This window comes from Phyllobates terribilis, unplaced genomic scaffold (assembly GCF_046119375.1).
Source record: "Phyllobates terribilis strain yellow unplaced genomic scaffold, ASM4611937v1 Scaffold_5__5_contigs__length_657084704, whole genome shotgun sequence".
Taxonomy (NCBI): Eukaryota; Metazoa; Chordata; class Amphibia; order Anura; family Dendrobatidae; genus Phyllobates; species Phyllobates terribilis.
In genome coordinates this window covers 535,697,229-535,717,701 of record NW_027362765.1, presented here as the reverse complement: position 1 = coordinate 535,717,701, position 20,473 = coordinate 535,697,229, and the positions used below count along the sequence as shown (strand labels likewise).

The following is a 20,473-nucleotide window of genomic DNA, read 5'->3' as shown; positions in this document are numbered from 1 at the left end:
TTAAACAGCAAAATAAACAATTACATCTGTGAGGCCAAGACATGAATTACATACCAAGAGCAGCAACAGCTGCCTCGAAGCCCAGCTCCTCGTCCCCAGGCATCTCATTGTTACGGTTACGACTTGGAGGACGGGACCCAGTTGGGGATACCACTACAAGATAGATAGTCACAATCACACAGCTGTCCACCGGTCTTTTCCTAAATAACAAACTATTTCTGTCATTACATTTAATTCACAAGTATTGCTTATTTTATTACTTTACATTTCCAATTGTTTTTAAGCCCAGAGAACCACTTTGAATATTACAGCGACATAAGGATCTCATGTTTGTTTCTACAATACGAAGAGTGGTTTGATTTCTGCATATGTATATTAGAGTTAAGAAAGGAAACTAAATCAAAAACTTTTATTTTATTTTTTTTAAATGGTTTTCCCACAACAGCTCAAAATGCGTCAAGAAGAGTAATGCATAGATAGAATGAGAAAATGTGAGCTACAGAAATAGCTAAAAGTTTGGAGACTGACACAAATTTTGGTTTTCTCAAAGCTTGCTATTTCTATTTTGATAAAGGCAATTTGCATTAACTTTAGATTATTATGAAGAATGATCAGATGAATTGCAAATGTTAATCATTCATTGAATCATCAAGCACTTCAAACAGAGAAGTTCAATTGCTGTGCAGAAAACTTCAAGGTCCCCAAGAAAGTCCAGCAAGTTCTAGTAAAGTCTCCTAAAGAGGATTCAGCTACTGGATCGGTTCATCAGTGCAGAGCTTGCTCAGGAGTGGCAGCAGGCAGGTGTCAGTGCATCAGCACGCATAGTGAAGTGAAACATTTGAGGCTGGCCTGGCATCAAGAAGAGCAGCAAAGAAGCCCATATTTTCCAAAAAAGAAAAAATCAATGGACAGACTGACATTCTGCAGGAAGTACAAGGATTGGACGGCAGAGGTCCGGGGTAAAGCTATTTTCTCTGATGAAGGCCCAGAGTGTGTGTGACATCTGGAAGAATGATTGTAGGGAGAAAAAAAGTTGAGTGCTATCATCAGTCCTGTGTAAAACCAACAGTGAAGCATTCTGAGAACAATTATGTGTCGGGGCTTTTCATCCATGGAGGGGGCTTACTTACAATTTTGCCTAAGAATATACTGCCATTAATAAAGAATGGGATCTAAACATCTTCCAATATCAACTTGACCCATCTATCCAGGAGCAATTTGGTGATGGAGCACCACATTAAAAGGCAAAAGTGATAACCAAGTGGCTCAGTTACAAAAAAAAAAATTTAACTTTTGGGACCGGGGCCAGGAAACTGCCGGGATCCCTATTCCAGTGAGAACCTGTGGTCAATTGTCAAAAAGCAGGTGGACAAACCTCCAAGCTCTGATTAGACAAGAATGGGTTGTGATCAGTCAGGATTTGGCCCAGGAGCTGATATCCAGCTGCCAGGAAGAACTGCAGAAGTCTTGAGAAATAAAAGTCAACCCTGTAAATAGTCTTTGCATAAACTTGATGTGTTTGCATATAAAGTTTTAAAATCTTATGACATTTTTATAATTGTACTTCAGCAGCCATAGAACTATCTGAGTAACATGTAATAACACTCAAGCAACAAACTTTCAGACAACCAAAATTTGTATCAGCCTCAAAACTTGGCCACGACTGTTTTTCATAGCCCCCAGTGAAGCACAAGCAGTGAAGTCCACTACTTGGATAACCCCTTCTTGATCTAAATGTTTGGCCCCGATAACATAAAAAAGCCTATTCTCCCATGCTGGCGCTGTTCCCGTGGTGTCGGCATTCGCTTTCCCCGGGGCTCCTGTGCGGTTGTTGTGACACATGACGCCGGCGCCCAATCAGTGCTGGTGTCACTGTCCCTACCTTCGGACAAACTGAGCATGAAGAGGAAGTTCAGGCTGAAGCTGATCTCGGACTTCCTGTTCATGCTCAATTCCACAGGAGGCGGGGCCAGTGACACCAGCGCTGATTGGGCGCCATAATGGGAGGAGAGTATAAGCTTTTTTTTTATTATTTTAATCGGGGCCAAGCGTGGTGTATGAGAAGGAGTTGTCCGAGTTGTGGACAACTTCTTTAAGGTTGTAGATATGTTGGTTGAATTAAGAAATAGGGCAGTGGCTGTGTGACCTGACTGTAAAGGAAAATGATTCTTCAGTCTAACCCACAATGTCACCAAAGAGTAAGCATGACCTACCCAGTCTGGCCTCAGGGAGCAACCAAATAAATTGTCTGTGGCCAGCAAGTCAATTCTGACCCTGTGTAAAAACAATTACTTAATTTAGGGAATCCTAAACATCCATGATGTTGGGAAGATCAAGAGTCTTATGAGGGACACTTAGGGTTCATCCCCAAGGGACAGTGCAGAAAAGCAGTTGTGTTGTCGCAAATTACAACCTTGACAAAGGTTGAACAACGCTGTAATGTCGGTGGCATAAATTGACATGCAGCAGAAATGGCATTCAGGAAAGTACTATAACATGTATAGCGGTGTCTTTAATATCAAATTGTAAATGTGCAATCCTAAATCATATCTGTTATTTGTCATAGAAGAACTGAGCGAGAAATCAATAACATTGATAATACTTGAAATAATCGTACTGGTCTTTGCTAAAAGGCTAATGACAGTCTGTAAATGACACTGCAAAAATTGCTACATAGAATTCTTAAATCTGGATTAGATGAAAACAGCTGCAAAAATGTTCAACCAAATCAGTTTTGTACATAGTCTCTTACGCCCTCTTGTGGACACGGTGGATATATCTATAGACTTAAACGGCTCTTTTATGTACTGTATATTTCAGTACACAAATATATGAAACTTGTGCTAAACCCACAAACTATAGTTTTTAGTAGAAGTAACCAGGAGTCTGCTGATAAAATCTCTGCCAGCAACCAGTGGACCTATTTCCCTGCAACATTATATCTTAACTAATAAAAAAAAAAAAACACTGGAGACAAATGTAACAATAATAAAGAAAATGTAACAAGTTCATCGATATGCATTAAAAATCCATGTAAAACATTGAGATCCAAATTATGGGTCACAAACAGCAGGGGATTAATATAGAAATCATAAAATACATTTGTGTATTAAACAGCACGGAATGCTGTATAGGCGCATTTACACTGTGCGATGCGCAATGATAAAAAATGTAGATCAGCAACATGCTCGCCAGTGGCGATCATTTAACAGCCGGTTTAAACAGGAAGACGGCGCTTAAGAAGACAGACTTGGATGCCGGGAATGGAAGTTTTTCCGTGCTCTCTGGAGTTACATCAAACCAGTAGTGGAATAAAAATGTAGGTTTATTGTCTACGCGTTTCAGAGTCCACCGACTCCTTCCTCAGGACAACCATACATAACCCATAAGGTTAAGGTTGCCTGGAAGATAACACTTCCTCTTCAGCTTATTTTACATGAAGGGGGAGTTACCAGTGTGAGACAAGTAACTAACACAGGGCAGGAGGAATGAACTTTGTCTTCTTCAAACACATTTTTTGCCGCTCTCACAGCTCTGCTGTATTGTAACAATATTACATTCTGTCTGCCTGTGAGCTGGAAGCTGAAGGTGAGAAGAACCTGCATATGTGTCAGGTATAATCACACACAGCTCTGCAGTGAGATCAGGAGAGCAGAGAGCGGCCTTTACACATCACACTGGTAACTCCCCCTTTCTCCTCAAAGCCTGGAAGAGGTAATTTATGTAAAGTGATAAAAGATGATTTCTCAGCAACAAGGCATCTGATATGAGACATACAGGGATCACTCTCCTCAGCAGTCTATAACCTGTATGTCCATATTAATAGTTTAGATAGGTCAAATGTGGTGACAGATTCCCTTTAAATTCAAAATAACACCATTAATGCAACTTCCTGGTTAATTCTTGCTGGTCCACCAATTATTCACCTACAATCTGCAAATGATGGCAGCATAGCGATATAAGAGGAATCGTTACATAACTAAAATCTTTGTACCTGGTGTACAAAGGACATCAAAAATAAAACTGGCCAGCATAAGAGGAAGCACAGGCCGGTAGTCGCACAGTGTGCCATCTCGTAGGTCCTTAGCTCGTCCACGAATAGTGTTCATTTCATTACAGTCTAAAGGAATCTTCTTCAAAAGAGAGACAATCTCAGATTCTTGGTAAGCCAACTTCACCTATACAGAAAAATGTGCTTAGTTGTAAGATTGTAATATAATGCAAGCACGGCAAAGAAACACTACTTAAGTTATAAATGGCGATTAATGTAACCACGTAATGAGAAAAAAGAAAAAGTAAAAAAAGGACTTTCAGTACAAGTCAGTCAGAAGTAAAATCAAACCCCCCACACTATATTTTTGTAGGCTCCCCTTGTGCCCAGAAAACAGCTATGACCCATCAAAGCATGGACTCTACAAGACCTCTAAAGGCATCCCATGGTATCGGTTTCCAAAACATTAGCAGCAGAACCTTTAGGCTATGTGCACATTGTGCGTTTTTGGTGCATTCGCGCAGCGGTTTTTTTAGTGCAGAAATGGGCCAAAACGCTGGGGAATCCTTGTGCCAGCTAATGCAATGACAATCCTGAAGTGCAGTGCACATGATTAGGAATTTTACTCTCAGGATTGTCATTGCGTTAAATCTGCAGCATGTTAATTCTTTGTGCGTTTCGGCAGCGTTTTTCACCCATTCACTTCAATTGAGTCAAATGACCTGCCTCCTATTTTAACTAATGCATCTAGTAGTGCAGGGCTAGGTAAAATAGGAGGCAGGTCAGTGAAGGATCAGTGAGCTGTTATAAGCGCATACAGATGAATATGTAAGCAGAGCACCAGATAGAGCGCCCCCCACAGGCCGCCCCAAAGCACAGATATATCATTATCTCCAAACTGAAAGTAAAGATTACACAAGAACCACAGGACGGATTTCATCAACCAAGGTATCATTTTAATCAGTGTAATGTCGCCCACCTGACAGTGTATGTAGTTTACTGAGCACAATCCTGCTGACAGGTGAACTTTAAATATCCCTTATAGTAATAAGTAGAGTCCAGCCTTCCATTGACTGCAGACACAACAGGTGGCTGGAATGTCTAAAGGGCAATTGCCGGGAATCAGCCCTATTTATATCGCCAACTGATAAAAGAAACACCAATATTCACATATAACACATCTATTCTTTAAATTAGCTCCCAGTTAAGAGTCAGAATTTCATGTTAAATGAAGGTGGTTATATTATTTGCTTATTTCCTGACCATTGGGACACATTGGTTACCTCTAATGCCTTGGTGGAAGCTGGGGGTCTCTGAAGCTCCAGGGCAAACATTCCAATACAGAAGGCCAGGTTGTGGTACTCCTGCCGCTCGCTCAGCACAGTTAACAGGAAAGCTGCTTTGGACAATGTGTTTGTTGCGATCCACGTCTGCTTACTAGTAGAAACTTTGTTCTTTTTACCCTGTTTAATAAAACACAGAAATATAACAAGTGGTTTTCTTGTTCTAATACTTTTAAATAAACACTAATAACATTTTCTGCCTGAACATGTTAATCTTGGAAGCAAATGTGAAGACCTTTAGGCAGCTAACAAAATTCTAAATCTATATAAAATATAATAAAACCAACAGACAGGACAACTTATTACTCCAGACTTTTGCCAGCCATGCTCTTTACAGTTTTAAATAGAACAGAAGAGTCTTTGGCTCTGAGCAGAACAAAATCACACATACACTCTCCTTCCAAAAATGCAAGTTATATATCATAGGGGTAGAAATGACACTCCCAAATGCACACAGAAATTGGCAAGAATTTCAGTCACTTGAGCACGAGTGACCACATCTCAAATGAGGTTCTGAAATAAGACGATCAATAATGGAGACATGCTCAATAACACAGTTGAAAGAGTATTCCAACCTAAGATGTTATGGCATATAATTAAGAAATGGTGAACATAAAAACCCTTAAAACAGTATTTATTGAATTATATTAAAAATACACCAAAGAAAACCCTGTGTAGGAAGATTAAGACACCAAATCTAAACAACCAAAACACTGCTTTGATGCATAAATCAGTGGTGTAGGTACAGTACAGACCAAAAGTTTGGACACACCTTCTAATTTAAAGATTTTTCTGCATTTTCATGACTATGAAAATTGTACATTCACACTGAAGGCATCAAAACTATGAATTAACACATGTGGAATTATATACTTAACAAAAAAGGGTGAAACAACTGAAAATATGTCTTGTATTCTAGGTTCTTCAAAGTAGCCACCTTTTGCTTTGATGACTGCTTTGCACACTCTTGGCGTTCTCTTGATGAGCTTCAAGAGGTAGTCACCGGAAATGGTTTTCACTTCACAGGTGTGCCCTGTCAGGTTAAATAAGTGGGATTTCTTGCCTTATAAATAGGGTTGGGACCATCAGTTGTGTTGTGCAGAAGTCAGGTGGATACACAGCTGATAGTCCTACTGAAAAGACTGTTAGAATTTGTATTATGACAAGAAAAAAGCAGCTAAGTAAAGAAAAACGAGTGGCCATCATTACTTTAAGAAATGAAGGTCAGTCAGTGCGAAAAATTGGGAAAACTTTGAAAGTGTCCACAAGTGCAGTTGCAAAAACCATCAAGCGCTACAAAGAAACTGGCTCACATGAGGACCGCCCCAGGAAAGGAAGACCAAGAGTCACCTCTGCTTCTGAGGATAAGTTTATCCGAGTCACCAGCCTCAGAAATTGCAGGTTAACAGCAGCTCAGATTAGAGACCAGGTCAATGCCACACAGAGTTCTAGCAGCAGACTCATCTCTTCAACAACTGTTAAGAGGAGACTTTGTGCAGCAGGCCTTCATGGTAAAATAGCTGCTAGGAAACCACTGTTAAGGACAGGCAACAAGCAGAAGATACTTGTTTGGGCTAAAGAACACAGGGAATGGACATTAGACCAGTGGAAATCTGTGCTTTGGTCCAGTGGAAATCTGTGCTTTGGTCTGATGAGTCCAAATTTGAGATCTTTGGTTCCAACCACCGTGTCTTTGTGCGACGCAGAAAAGGTGAACGGATGGACTCTACATGTCTGGTTCCCACCGTGAAGCATGGAGGAGGAGGTGTGATGGTGTGGGGGAGCTTTGCTGGTGACACTGTTGGGGATTTATTCAAAATTGAAGGCATACTGAACCAGCATGGCTACCACAGCATCTTGCAGCGGCATGCTATTCCATCCGGTTTGCGTTTAGTTGGGCCATCATTTATTTTTCAACAGGACAATGACTCCAAACACACCTCCAGGCTGTGTAAGGGCTATTTGACCAAGAGGGAGAGTGATGGGGTGCTACGCCAGATGACCTGGAATCCACAGTCACCAGACCTGAACCCAATCGAGATGGTTTGGGGTGAGCTGGATCGCAGAGTGAAGGCAAAAGGGCCAACAAGTGCTAAGCATCTCTGGGAACTCCTTCAAGATTGTTGGAAGACCATTTCTGGTGACTACCTCTTGAAGCTCATCAAGAGAATGCCAAGAGTGTGCAAAGCAGTCATCAAAGCAAAAGGTGGCTACTTTGAAGAACCTAGAATATAAGACATATTTTTAGTTGTTTCACACTGTTTTGTTAAGTATATAATTCCACATGTGTTAATTCATAGTTTTGATGCCTTCAGTGTGAATGTACAATTTTCATAGTCATGAAAATACAGAAAAATCTTTAAATGAGAAGGTATGTCCAAACTTTTGGTCTGTACTCTATGTCCAGATGAAGCGGATAAAACAGGGCAGCACGCTGGCTCAGTGGTTAGCCTTGTAGCGTTGGGTTCCTGGGTTCAAATCCCACCAAGGACAACATCTGCAAGGAGTTTGTATGTTCTCCCCATGTTTGCATGGGCTTCCTCCAAGTTCTCCGGTTTCCTCCCACACTCCAAAGACATACTGATAGGGAATTTAGATTGTGAGCCACAATGGGGACAGCCATGATAATGTATGTAAAGTGCTGCGGAATATGTTGGCGCTATATAAAAATAAAGATTATTATTATTAGACCAATATGACATAATATATCTAGATGACCTATCTCCACATATTGCATGCGAGTCTAGCTAGTGATGCACATAGAATAGAAAGATGAAATTCATGGATATGCACAATATGGAAGATTGAAATTGTGGTTCCTGCCCTCTATATCACCGTGCGTTCCAGCCTGGAACGCAAGCACCTGCGCAGGGAGCATTGTTCCAATTTAGAGCAAGAAGTTAAGTTGATATTACAACATCCCAGCGTTGAGTGCGGCGGCCGACATCTTCCTGCCAGAGGTGATAACATCGCGCGCATGCGCAGAAGGTATGGGTGTGTTCCAGCGTGGAAAGCAAAGATTGGTGCCGCGCTGGTTCACACTCCCAGTATACAACAGAAGGCAGGGGGAAGTTCCAGGACCTCTAAAATCAATAAAGAGGGTTACTCCCCTCTAGACATGCGTAGGACACCTTTTGGGGACAGGGAAGACCCACCACATGGTATAGAGATTTTTGCTGCTAGGCGAGTGTTTGACCATAACTCCTATTTGGATCCCTATTTACAGCCCAGCTACTCTAAGCTCAGGCATACCAGAATGGGATATGATCACTGCTCATCAGATTCAACATCAAGCTCCTGATGAACCTAAAGATGGGGAAAAGCATCGAGGCATGGAATGCAAGGCGATATAGAGGTCAGGAACCACAATTTCTGTTTGAAAATATAGGCATAGAGAGTCCAGATCATAGATTCCCCTGAGGTGTCACTATTAGATACTATGAGGATTTTACGTGTGCTTATAATTAGGACATTCATGAGGGGAGGAAAGGGGTCAGGGCTATGCTAAATGGTATTTTATGAATGACACGTATTAGTGCAAAACAAAATGATAAAGTTAAACACTCACAATGGAGATATGACTTTAAGTGAAAGGACTATGGTCATGAACCTACTATAGAACCCATTATTACAGGACACAAGGAGGTAATTATAAAAAACAGGTATAAGAAATCTGTTCATTTAGTCCCTAGGGGGCCAATAATTGTAACCTAATAATTCACTCTGACGCCCTTTTAAGAATCATCTTGTCCAGATTCCCTCCCCTAATCTTAGGTCTTATAAGTTCCACGATACAGAAGGATCCGTGGATGTCATTGATGTGTCGTGTAATCGGGGTGTCCCATTTATTGCGGAAGTCCCCCAAATGCTAGCTAACCCGCCTTCACAGTTCTCTTGTGGTCTTCCCGATGTGTTTGACCATAACTCCTACATGGAGACATGTTTAAAGCCCAGCTACTCTAAGCTCAAGCATACCAGAATGATCACTGCTCATCAGATTCAACATAAAGCCTCCTGATAAACCTAAAGATGGGAAAACGCATCGAGGCATGAGGCAACCATCTTAAACAAGCAATCATAAAATAAGTTATCAATTTTTGGTAGTCACTAAGGTGTGCTCCTCCTGCACAGTTGTCTCTTTGTTGCCTATAGTTAATGCATTTGTATTTATCAGTACAATCTGAATAGGGATAACTAGGGTGAGTGAGGGTAAGCCACCATTGAGTGGGGGTGCCATATATCTTATATCTAGAGTGCAAACCTCCATGGATAGGCAGGACCAGCCTAATGGATTATCCAGGGTCTCGTAGGTGTATTTTTGGTATGACCTGGGATATTTATGCTATCCACTATTCCTGATCTAATCTTCCATATAGTGCATATACATGAATTTCGTCTTTCTATGTACATCACTAGCTAGACTCACATGCAACATGTGGAGATAAGTCATCTAGATATATTATGTTATATTGGTCTACTGAATTTATGCGCTTCATCTGAACAAACCTACACCACTGATTATATGCATCAAAGAAGTTTTTTGGTTGTCCACATTTAGTGTATTAATCTTTCTACGTGGGATTTTCTTTGGTGCATTTTTAATACAATTCAATAACTACTGTTTTAAGGGTTTATACGGTCACCGTGTCGAATACTCCCTTATTTATTTCTTTTACGTTCAAATATATAATTAGGAAATGCTATCACATTCTGATCACAGGGGCTCTGACTTATCTTAGTAATATGCCATCATTTCCTTTTCATGGCAAAACTTCTTCTATAAGTAAATTTGATATCAGATGTGTCAGTGTTTCTCACCTTGGTTGGGGGCTGCTCAACCTTGAGGTCCGGTGGATTAGCCAACAGATCCTGCGCTAGTTCCACTGTAAGACGGCATGCTTCAGTACTGTACCCATGAGCATGCAGAGCCTCAGCACAGGCAAACAATACCTGGAAGAAAATGATGATTAAATTAAGCTAATTATATCTTTTTAAGAAATTAAATTTCAAGAGAATTATGTTTGATTCCTCTTCTTACAATACAATGAAACAAGCTCAAAAAATGGAGAAGGCTACAATGCACTGCCTGTGCCTATGGTTCTCCATGAATACTCAGAATAATATTCTCCATAGTAAAGCACAATGGGTTAATTTGTTTGTGTTCGTTTATTAACTACTTCTGAACTGCCCATAGACTATAAATCTTCAGGTGGTCCACGCTCTACTTTACAGTGACTTTGTGAAGAATCAGTGTGTGGTAGAGCAGTTGGCTGTCAGACACAAGCAGACTCCCCCATAGAGAAGGCAGAGGCGGCTTATTACTGATTCTGCATTTCCAATCACTATATACACAGCACTGTAAAGTGCCTTGAAAAAGTATTCCTATCCTGTAAACTTTTCCACGTTACACCCACAAACTTAAATGTTTTTTTTATTGGGATTTTATGTGATACACCAACACAAAGTAGCAGGTGTCTGTGGAGGGTAAAGGAAAGGATACATGGTTTTCTAAATTTCCAAATAAACATTCTAAACAATGTTTAATATTTTATTACCTCCATTCTGTTTTCTTGATCCAGAGGTTTTATTCCTGAAAATATATCCTGTTCTTCTTCTGTTCCTTCTTCAGCTTTCTCATCTTCATTTTTAGCTGCCTCTTGTGGGTTTAAGTAGTAGGCTTGATAGTCATCATCTTCCTCGCCCTTTTCACGGCTCTTGGCTTCCTCTGCTACTTTGCTGTCTTCTCCATCCCCACCCATTGCTCCGTCCTCTGTCACCACAACATCCGTCTTTTGGGCTTTTCCCTCGTCATCATCTGCAACAACTGGATCACCTTCTCCACTGCCACTAACAGCAGATGACTCTACTTGCGCATCAGCCTCGGGTTTAGAAATGGCTGTACTAATAACAGAAGTTTCTAGGTTTTCGGAGTAGTAAACACCTCCCTCGTCCTCAAAGTTATCCCTGTATCTTCTACTGAGAGGTGATTCAATGAAGCTGAAAGTATTACTGGCTTCAGCTCCAAGTGCCATGCTACTGTCATCAAGACTCATCTCAGCCATGTCTGGTTCTAGAGAGCTGTCTTCACTACTCATCCTACGCTTCCCACTGTGCTTGTTGGCCAGACATTTATTTGCTGGTATCTTCGTTTTGTTGACTGCAGATTTATAAATCGCTTTCTCACCTCCCTCTGTGGAAAGTCTCCTCAGAACTCTCTGAGGCACTTCAGATGCCACTTTCCTTTTGCCTACAAGTTCCTTAGGACGTACAGACATTTCCTGCGAAGAAGGACGTGATCGATCACCAAAAAGCAGGCAGCTTTCATGGCCTTGTGCACGTCCACCTTCACATACGGCTTCAGAGCACTGCAGACGACAGGTTCTCTGTTGAAAAGCTTTGACCCAACAGAATTTCTTTTTGTCGGTGCTGCAATAAGTGATTCCTGAAATGGGGTACGCCTCTTCCCAATTGAAGTAGCATGCTTCTACTGCTGGTTTAAAGCCTTGGAAGAGTTTGTCTAAAGACTTTTTATGCTGGCCCCTCTTTACATTCTCAATAACTTTTAGCTGCCATTGACGTAACTGAGCGCAGAGGTCCCGTCGTCTGTTATACATCAAATGTGCAAAAACAAAAGAGAAGAAAAAAAATGAATGATATAAAGTAATGAAAGCTGTAAGAAAGACAGACACACTGTGTAAGTGGCAACTACCTATGAGGGCTAATAGTAGGATCTAAAACGGCCAATCTCCACAGTACGACCATCTCGTCACACATGCTAGCACATGCATGAGCAGCAACCTCTGACTGTCCGTTACTGCGACCTGTATGTCCACTAGCACTGCTGTGAGATGCTGATGTCCGCACATTGTACCACCAACCAGTTATCTGTAGATACAAAGCAGAGATCTGTTAGCTAGCAGACATATAAATCTTAATGTACTCTCTGTACTCCCCCTCCATCCAACCTCTTCATAACTTCCTAACCACCTACTATTAAAGGCGCTGTTTCCTTTCAAAAAATCTAGGTCCCCGGCTGCAATTTATTAAAAAAAAAAAAAAACTGTTCTTCACTCACCCTCCCCAGGTCCGGTGATGAGTCTCCGCCGACGTTCTTGGTGTCTGATATTGGTGTCAGCGCTGCAGCCAATAACAGACATCAGGAGCAGTGGTGGAGACTCAGCAGTGTACCTGGGTATGATGAGGTAAGAGTGGTATGGAGTTGTTTTTTTTTTATATAACAGACTGCACCCGGGAACCAAGATTTTCTGAAATGGGACAACATCTTCAATATATTGCAATTTAAATTTGCAGCAACTATGCGATTACCCCTTATTTAACGCAATGAGGTGAGAGCTCCTTACAGAAGATAAGTGATTATAACCACATCTTTTATGAATAGCTGCTTACAGTCTAACCAGCCCGTAGATGAATAGCTCAATGACTATTATTTAATGCTAAGGTGAAATCACTCACGTACAATAACATTGGTTAGTTGGTGGACAATAACTTTGTGTGCTACAATTAACATGCCCCAATATCATAAAGAGACAGTTTCCTGGGTGATAAAGTTGCTATATGGGAAGGAACTATTTCGGCTATGTTCAGACACTGCAGAATTTTTTTAACAAATTGACTCCACAGACAATTTACAAAGTCATAACACATACCTGCTCATAAGTCAGACACTGTTCAGTGAGGATCTCCAGTAAGGGCGCTGCATTCGTATCTCGTCTCTTGAACATCTCCCGAACAATGGACAAAAGATTCCAAATACCTTCTGGTTCCCGTCCTCTTAAAGGGCGCAGGAGACAGGCCCATTCTGCTGCAGCAGGAGGTTCAGTAGATGACAGATACATAGAATTTACATCACTGTAGAGGTAGACAAAAAGCAGAGGAAAGGCAACAGTTACGCAACATATTCATCGATCAAACAGACGGGTTATTCTCAATAAGATAAATAAGTAAAATTGCAAAGTGCTTATGAAATTAAACAACTCTGCAAAGTACGTATTAAAAAACCCAAGATAAGTAGAAAAAAATGAGGATATAGACTACAGCAAGAATATAAGTAAATAGTAATAGTACATGTAAATAACATAGGGTACTTAATTAATGCATGGATGGGTGTCTCAGTTGGTGCCCTCTCCTGCTCAGCCTTTATTCACATTGACATTGTATGACACATGGTAAGGCTTTAATACAAGACAGGTTAGGACCGTCTGGATGAGAACACCTTGTCGTGGTGGGGTAGCTTTTATGATAAAAATAAAGTTTACCAAGTAGCTATGTTATTTACATGTACTATTACCATTTACTTGTTGTACTGTACATGCTGATTTTGTTTTGTTTTTTCTTGGGTTTTGTCTGTGAAATTGCCACCACTGGTATATGTGTACGTGCTTTTACACTTTGCACGTATACCAGCTCATAGTCCGGCTCATTTGTTTGCTTGTTTTATTAAAAATCTAGGCCAGCGGTGCATCAATGCTGCTGGTCCAAATTGCCAATCAGGAGCACACCGCTCCCTGGCAAGCAGGAAGGTGAGAAGATGGGAAGTGATGTGCGCCTGTTCAGTAAGGTGAGTAAACATCTTAAAAGGGAACCTGTCATGCAAAATAACACTATTAACCTGCAGATATGGGGTTAATCTGCAGGTTAATAGCGTTCTAACACCATGCGGTGCCAGCATGGAGAGCCACACTGCAGGGAGAAAATAAACTTTATTCCCCTCAGCAGCATTCGGCTTCCAGTTTTAGGGGTGGCACCGGCACGGTTTCAGTCACCTCTCTGTGCAAAGAGAGCAACAGCTGTACCCGCAGCCTCGAGTCTGACTGACGGCTGGCTCTAATGCTGATCGTGCTGTCAGTCAGTGCCAGTGGCGTGGTTACAGTCGCCAATCTCTATGCACAGAGAGGTGACAAACTGTGCCGGTGTCACCCCTAAAACTGGAAGCCAAACGCAGCTGAGGGGAATAAAGTTTATTTCCTTCCGGCAGTGGAGCTCTCAGTGCCGATGCTGCACAGTGTTAGAACACTATTAACCTGCAGATTAACCCCATATCTGAGGGTTAATGTTATTTTACATGACACGTTCCCTTTACTCATACAGAAGCATTATGATGATAAATATTGGCATTTTTGGATTTACTAGTAATCCAAGCATAATAATCGCAACAGTATCAGAACTTTAATCAACTAAACAACGTGAAGTTACCTAAACACAACAGGAGAGGGGCCACAGAACTTATGGAGAGTCTTTTTTATGTTATCACTCAAAGTGGATTCATCCAGGTACCAAGTGCTCTGGTCAGAGGCAGAGGGTCCTGCTGTGGGGTCTGGAACAAAAAGTCGACAATGAGCTTATCAATATCAACCTTACAAGTAAGTCAATGACCGATATTCTACAATCATTAAGCATTTGTATATCAATTGCTAGTTTAATACACAACTCGTATGTCTGGTTGTTTCAAAAAGAACTAATGAGTATTTCCACCATATCCTTATAAAAATCCTTATATGTATAGAGTCACAATAATATAATATCCAAACTGAAAATCACAGCATTTAATAAAACATTTATATATCGGTATGTCTATATATTTTATAGGCCAAACACACACAACACAATGTAAAATGAGATGGCAAGAAACATCTAATTCAGCAAGAATATGATAGGCAGATTGTATTCTGATGAAAGAGGGATTACAATCTAGGAGGGCGGCTTTACACCACACCATCAGCGTCACTAAACAACCGCCAACCGGTTACTTGTTTGTAGGTCGGTGTTCGTTTAATATCCTGTTTAGAAAGGGAAACCGCATTTAACATGTGCACAGAACGATCTGGAATTGGTCTGTAACAGATCACTCAGTGCCCGGGGGCAGCCATTGTCCTCGTCAGCAAGGCGGAGAAGGATGTTCTTTTAAGTAAACTAAAAGAGCATTTCATTCGATTAACAAGTATTTTGGTGGTATGTTGGCTGATTGGCAGTCTGTTTACACCGCACAATTATCAGGAAACTAATGCTCCTAAGAATGTTCAGTCTTAATAATCGCGTAGTGTAAATGCACATTAAAAGTAGATATTTCACAGAGTGTTAGCAGTTTCATCACATAAGGACCTCTCTGCTCTTCTGATATGTCGATCTTAGCAAATGATGTTAAACCCCATAATATCACAATTCTGGACCATTTATTCTTATAACTCTGTGTTGCGCTGTTCCTGTTACTAGCTGGGGGGTTGTTCATGTGAGGTCTGATCATTTTAAAGGGGGATGGCCAACCTAAAAGTAGATGGTCCAACCCAAGTGTCAATTTATTTTAATATTTCAATGAGGAATCACTGAGGAACAGCAATATACAGGAGTTTTAAAAAAGATGTCCAGTCATGTCCAGAGAGCGAACAAGTCCTCAAGAATGCACAACTGTCCATCTACATAGCTCATAATTTAGATGGGGAAGACACAAAGAAAAGAAGTAGTAGAAAGACTGACAAGCAATAAAAGGTGTACACCAAATGTTCAATATTTTGGATCAATCCAATATAAAACATAGGATCCCTGAAAACTTAATTTGTATTAAAAAAAAAATATATGAAAAACAAGCCTATCTAATCTAAACAGCAATTTCAAAACCCACATGCTTTACAAGTTGAGCACAATTGGGCATCAGCATACTGCCAAAACTAGGCATAGAAGCAAACTTTTGAAGATCACAGCTACCTGGGGCTCCGCACACCGTGTTAATGGCAGTGGATTGTGAGGACAGTAATTCATCCAGAAGACGCTGAGCTGTGGGAAGTATCTGAATGAAGACAGATTAAAGTGAGAATATGTAACAGTTTATTGGTCACCTATGATACATCTAAACAAAAACTACCCACCTGCTGGGGTAACTCGCTGATGAGGTACTGGGCAAACTTTTGAAGCTGATCCCTCTGTAGCCTGGACAAAGATTCAGAAACTGGAGCTCGCAAACAGACTGCGGAGGCCTATAGGAATTATATTTCATTGTATGCAAAATATAAACAGGTTTTCACATCATATGCATATATTGTAATATGAATTACACAGATAGTGTTTTCACACTTGAAATTGTTCCAGAAAATGAAGCATTTCTCCCAGAAAATTATGGCAATGACACGTTTTGTTATACACATTTATTTCCTTTGTGTGTATTGAAATAATACAGGAAAAAAAAAACTGAAAAAAAGGCAAATTGGACATAATTTCATACAAAACTCCAAAAAAGTGCCGGACAAAATTGTTGGCACCCTCAACTTAATATTTGGTTGCACACTCTTTGGAATAAATAATTGTAATCAATCACTTCCTGTAACCATCTTCTTACACCTCTCAACTAGAATTTTGGACCACTCTTCTTTTGCAAACTGCTCCAGGTCTCTCATATTTGAAGGTGCCTTCTCCCAACAGCAATTTTAAGATCTCTCCACATGTGTTCAATGGGATTTAGATCTGAACTCATTGCTGACCACTTGAAAACTCTCCAGCGCTTTGTTTCCATCTATTTCTGAGTGTTTTCTGAAGTAAGTTTGGGGTCATTGTCCTGCTGGACAACCCATGACACAAACTCAGCTTTCTGAGACTGGGCACTACATTGCGACCCAAAATCCTTTGGTAATCTTCATATTACATAATGCCTTGCACACACACAGTCAAGGTGCCCAGTGCCAGAGGCAGCAAAACAACCCAAAATATCTTTGAACCTCCACCATATTTGACTGTCGGAATTGTGTTAGTTTCTTTGTAGGTCTCATTCTGTTTTCAGTAAACAAAAGAGTGATGTGCTTTACTAAAAATCTCTATCTTGGTCTCATCTGTCAACAAGACGCTTTCCCATTTTGGCAAACTGCAATCTAGCTTTTTTTATGTCTGTCTCAGCAGTGGGGTCCTCCTGGGTCTCCTGCCATAGCGTTTAATTTCCTTCAAATGTCGACGGACAGTTCACACTGACACTGATGCACCTTGACCCTGCAGGACAGCTTGATTTTCTTTGGAACTTAATTGGGGCAGCTTATCCACTATCTAGACTATCCTGCATTGCAACAGTTCATCAATTTTCTCTGCCGTCCACAGAGATTAGCTACAGTGCCATGGGCTGTAAAATTCTTATGTTGCGCACTGTGGACAAAGGAACGTCAAGATTTATGGAGATGGACATGTTCACAACAAAACATGTGTAATTGCAGCAATTTCCTGGGAAAAAACACTTCATTTTAGGGAACATGACTTTGTGCGTATATTATATATATATATATATATATATATATATATATATATATATATATATATATATATATATATATATATATATATATATATATATATACACAGTACAGACCAAAAGTTTGGACACACCTTCTCATTTAAAGATTTTTCTGTATTTTCATGACTATGAAAATTGTACATTCACACTGAAGGCATCAAAACTATGAATTAACACATGTGGAATTATATACTTAACAAAAAAGTGTGAAACAACTGAAAATATGTCTTATATTCTAGGTTCTTCAAAGTAGCCACCTTTTGCTTTGACTGCTTTGCACACTCTTGGCATTCTCTTGATGAGCTTCAAGAGGTAGTCACCGGAAATGGTCTTCACTTCACAGGTTTGCCCTGTCAGGTTTAATAAGTGGGATTTCTTGCCTTATAAATGGGGTTGGGACCATCAGTTGTGTTGTGCAGAAGTCTGGTGGATACACAGCTGATAGTCCTACTGAATAGACTGTTAGAATTTGTATTATGGCAAGAAAAAAGCAGCTAAGTAAAGAAAAACGAGTGGCCATAATTATTTTAAGAAATGCAGGTCAGTCAGTGCGAAAAATTGGGCAAACTTTGAAAGTGTCCCCAAGTGCAGTTGCAAAAACCATCAAGCACTACAAAGAAACTGGCTCACATGAGGACCGCCCCAGGAAAGGAAGACCAAGAGTCACCTCTGCTTCTGAGGATAAGTTTATCCGAGTCACCAGCCTCAGAAATCGCAGGTTAACAGCAGCTCAGATTAGAGACCAGGTCAATGCCACACAGAGTTCTAGCAGCAGACACATCTCTACAACAACTGTTAAGAGGAGACTTTGTGCAGCAGGCCTTCATGGTAAAATAGCTGCTAGGAAACCACTGCTAATGACAGGCAACAAGCAGAAGAGACTTGTTTGGGCTAAAGAACACAAGGAATGGACATTAGACCAGTGGAAATCTGTGCTTTGGTCTGATGAGTCCAAATTTGAGATCTTTGGTTCCAACCACCGTGTCTTGGTGCGACGCAGAAAAGGTGAACGGATGGACTTTACATGCCTGGTTCCCACCGTGAAGCATGGAGGAGGAGGTGTGATGGTGTGGGGTGCTTTGCTGGTGACACTGTTGGGGATTTATTCAAAATTGAAGGCATACTGAACCAGCATGGCTACAACAGCATCTTGCAGCGGCATGCGGTTTGCGTTTAGTTGGACCATCATTTATTTTTCAACAGGACAATGACCCCAAACACACCTCCAGGCTGTGTAAGGGCTATTTGACCAAGAAGGAGAGTGATGGGGTGCTACGCCAGATGACCTGGCCTCCACAGTCACCAGACCTGAACCCAAACGAGATGGTTTGGGGTGAGCTGGACCGCAGAGTGAAGGCAAAAGGGCCAACAAATGCTAAGCATCTCTGGGAACTCCTTCAAGATTGTTGGAAGACCATTTCCGGTGACTACCACATGAAGCTCATCAAGAGAATGCCAAGAGTGTGCAAAGCAGTCATCAAAGCAAAAGGTGGCTACTTTGAAGAACCTAGAATATAAGACATATTTTCAGTTGTTTCACACTTTTTTGTTAAGTAAATAATTCCACATGTGTTAATATACACTACCGTTCAAAAGTTTGGGGTGATTTAGAAATCTCATTTTTGAAAGAAAAGCACATTTTTTTAAATGAAGCTAACATTACATGAATCAGAAATACACTCTATACATTGTTAATGTGGTAAATGACTATGCTAGCTGCAAAAGTCTTGTTTTTATTGCAATATCTACATAGGTGTATAGAGGCCCATTTCCAACATCCACCACTCCTGAGTTTTAATGGTACATTGTGTTTGCTAACTGTGTAAGAAAGCTAACTGATGTTTAGAAAACCCTAGAAAACCCTTGCACAAGTATGTTAGCCCAGCTGAAAACGGTTTGGCTGATTTGAGAAGCTATAAAATGGACCTTACTTTGAGCTAGTTGAGAATCTGGAGCATTACATTTGTTTGTTCTATGAAACTCTCAAAATGGCCAGAAAGAGAGAACTTTCACTATACTTGTTCTTAGAAATGAAGGCTATTCCATGTGAGAAATTGCCAAGTAACTGAAGATTTCCTACAGCGGTGTGTACTACTCCCTTCATAGGAGAGCACAAACAGGCTCTAACCAGAGTAGAAAGAGAAGTGGGAGGCCGCGCTGCACAACTGAGCAACAAGACAAGTACATTAGAGTCTCTAGTTTGAGAAATTGACGCCTCACAGCTCAACTGGCAGCTTCATTAAATAGTACACGCAAAACACCAGTGTCAAATTCTACAGTGAAAAGGCGACTCCGGGATGCTGGCCTTCAGGGCAAAGTGGCAAAGAAAAAGCCATATAGGAGATTGGCTAATAAAAGGAAAAGATCAATATGGGCAAAAGAACAGAGACATAGGACAGAGGAAGATTGGAATAAAGTTTTATGGACAGACGAATCAAAGTTTGAGGTGTTTAAATCACACAGATGAACAGTTGTGAAATGCAGAACAACTGAAAAGATGCTGGAAGAGTGCCTGACGCCATCTGTCAAGCATGGTGGAGGTAACGTGATGGTCTGGGGTTGCTTTGGTGCTGGTCAAGTGGGAGATTTGTACAAGGTAAGTGGGATTTTGAATAAGGAAGGCTATCACTCCATTTTGCAACGCCATGCCATACCCTTTGGACAGTGCTTGATTGGAGCCATTTTCATCCTACAACAGGACAATGACCCAAAGCACACCTCCAAATTATGCATGAACTATTTAGGGAAGAAGCAGGCAGCTGGTATTCTATCTGTAATGGAGTGGCCAGCGCAGTCACCAAATCTCAACCCCATTGAGCTGTTGTGGGAGCAGCTTGACCGTATGGTACGCAAAAA

The 20,473-nt window shown here is 40.8% G+C and overlaps 1 protein-coding gene across 2 annotated transcripts in view; it reads right to left on the bottom strand.

The window, feature by feature from the left end:
• The window catches only part of ZSWIM8 (zinc finger SWIM-type containing 8), a 109,813-nt gene that overhangs the window by 26,971 nt on the left and 62,369 nt on the right, over positions 1 to 20,473 (bottom strand). For both annotated transcript variants that reach the window (XM_073685798.1, XM_073685799.1), the window contains exons 5-14: positions 16,215 to 16,322; positions 16,054 to 16,135; positions 14,548 to 14,668; positions 13,002 to 13,203; positions 12,044 to 12,219; positions 10,890 to 11,937; positions 10,153 to 10,284; positions 5,275 to 5,454; positions 3,995 to 4,178; positions 55 to 153 (exon numbers count right to left, since the gene is read on the bottom strand). In XM_073685798.1, the coding sequence (XP_073541899.1) occupies positions 55 to 153; positions 3,995 to 4,178; positions 5,275 to 5,454; positions 10,153 to 10,284; positions 10,890 to 11,937; positions 12,044 to 12,219; positions 13,002 to 13,203; positions 14,548 to 14,668; positions 16,054 to 16,135; positions 16,215 to 16,322 (2,332 nt within the window). The remainder of the gene's footprint in view (positions 1 to 54; positions 154 to 3,994; positions 4,179 to 5,274; positions 5,455 to 10,152; positions 10,285 to 10,889; positions 11,938 to 12,043; positions 12,220 to 13,001; positions 13,204 to 14,547; positions 14,669 to 16,053; positions 16,136 to 16,214; positions 16,323 to 20,473) is intronic.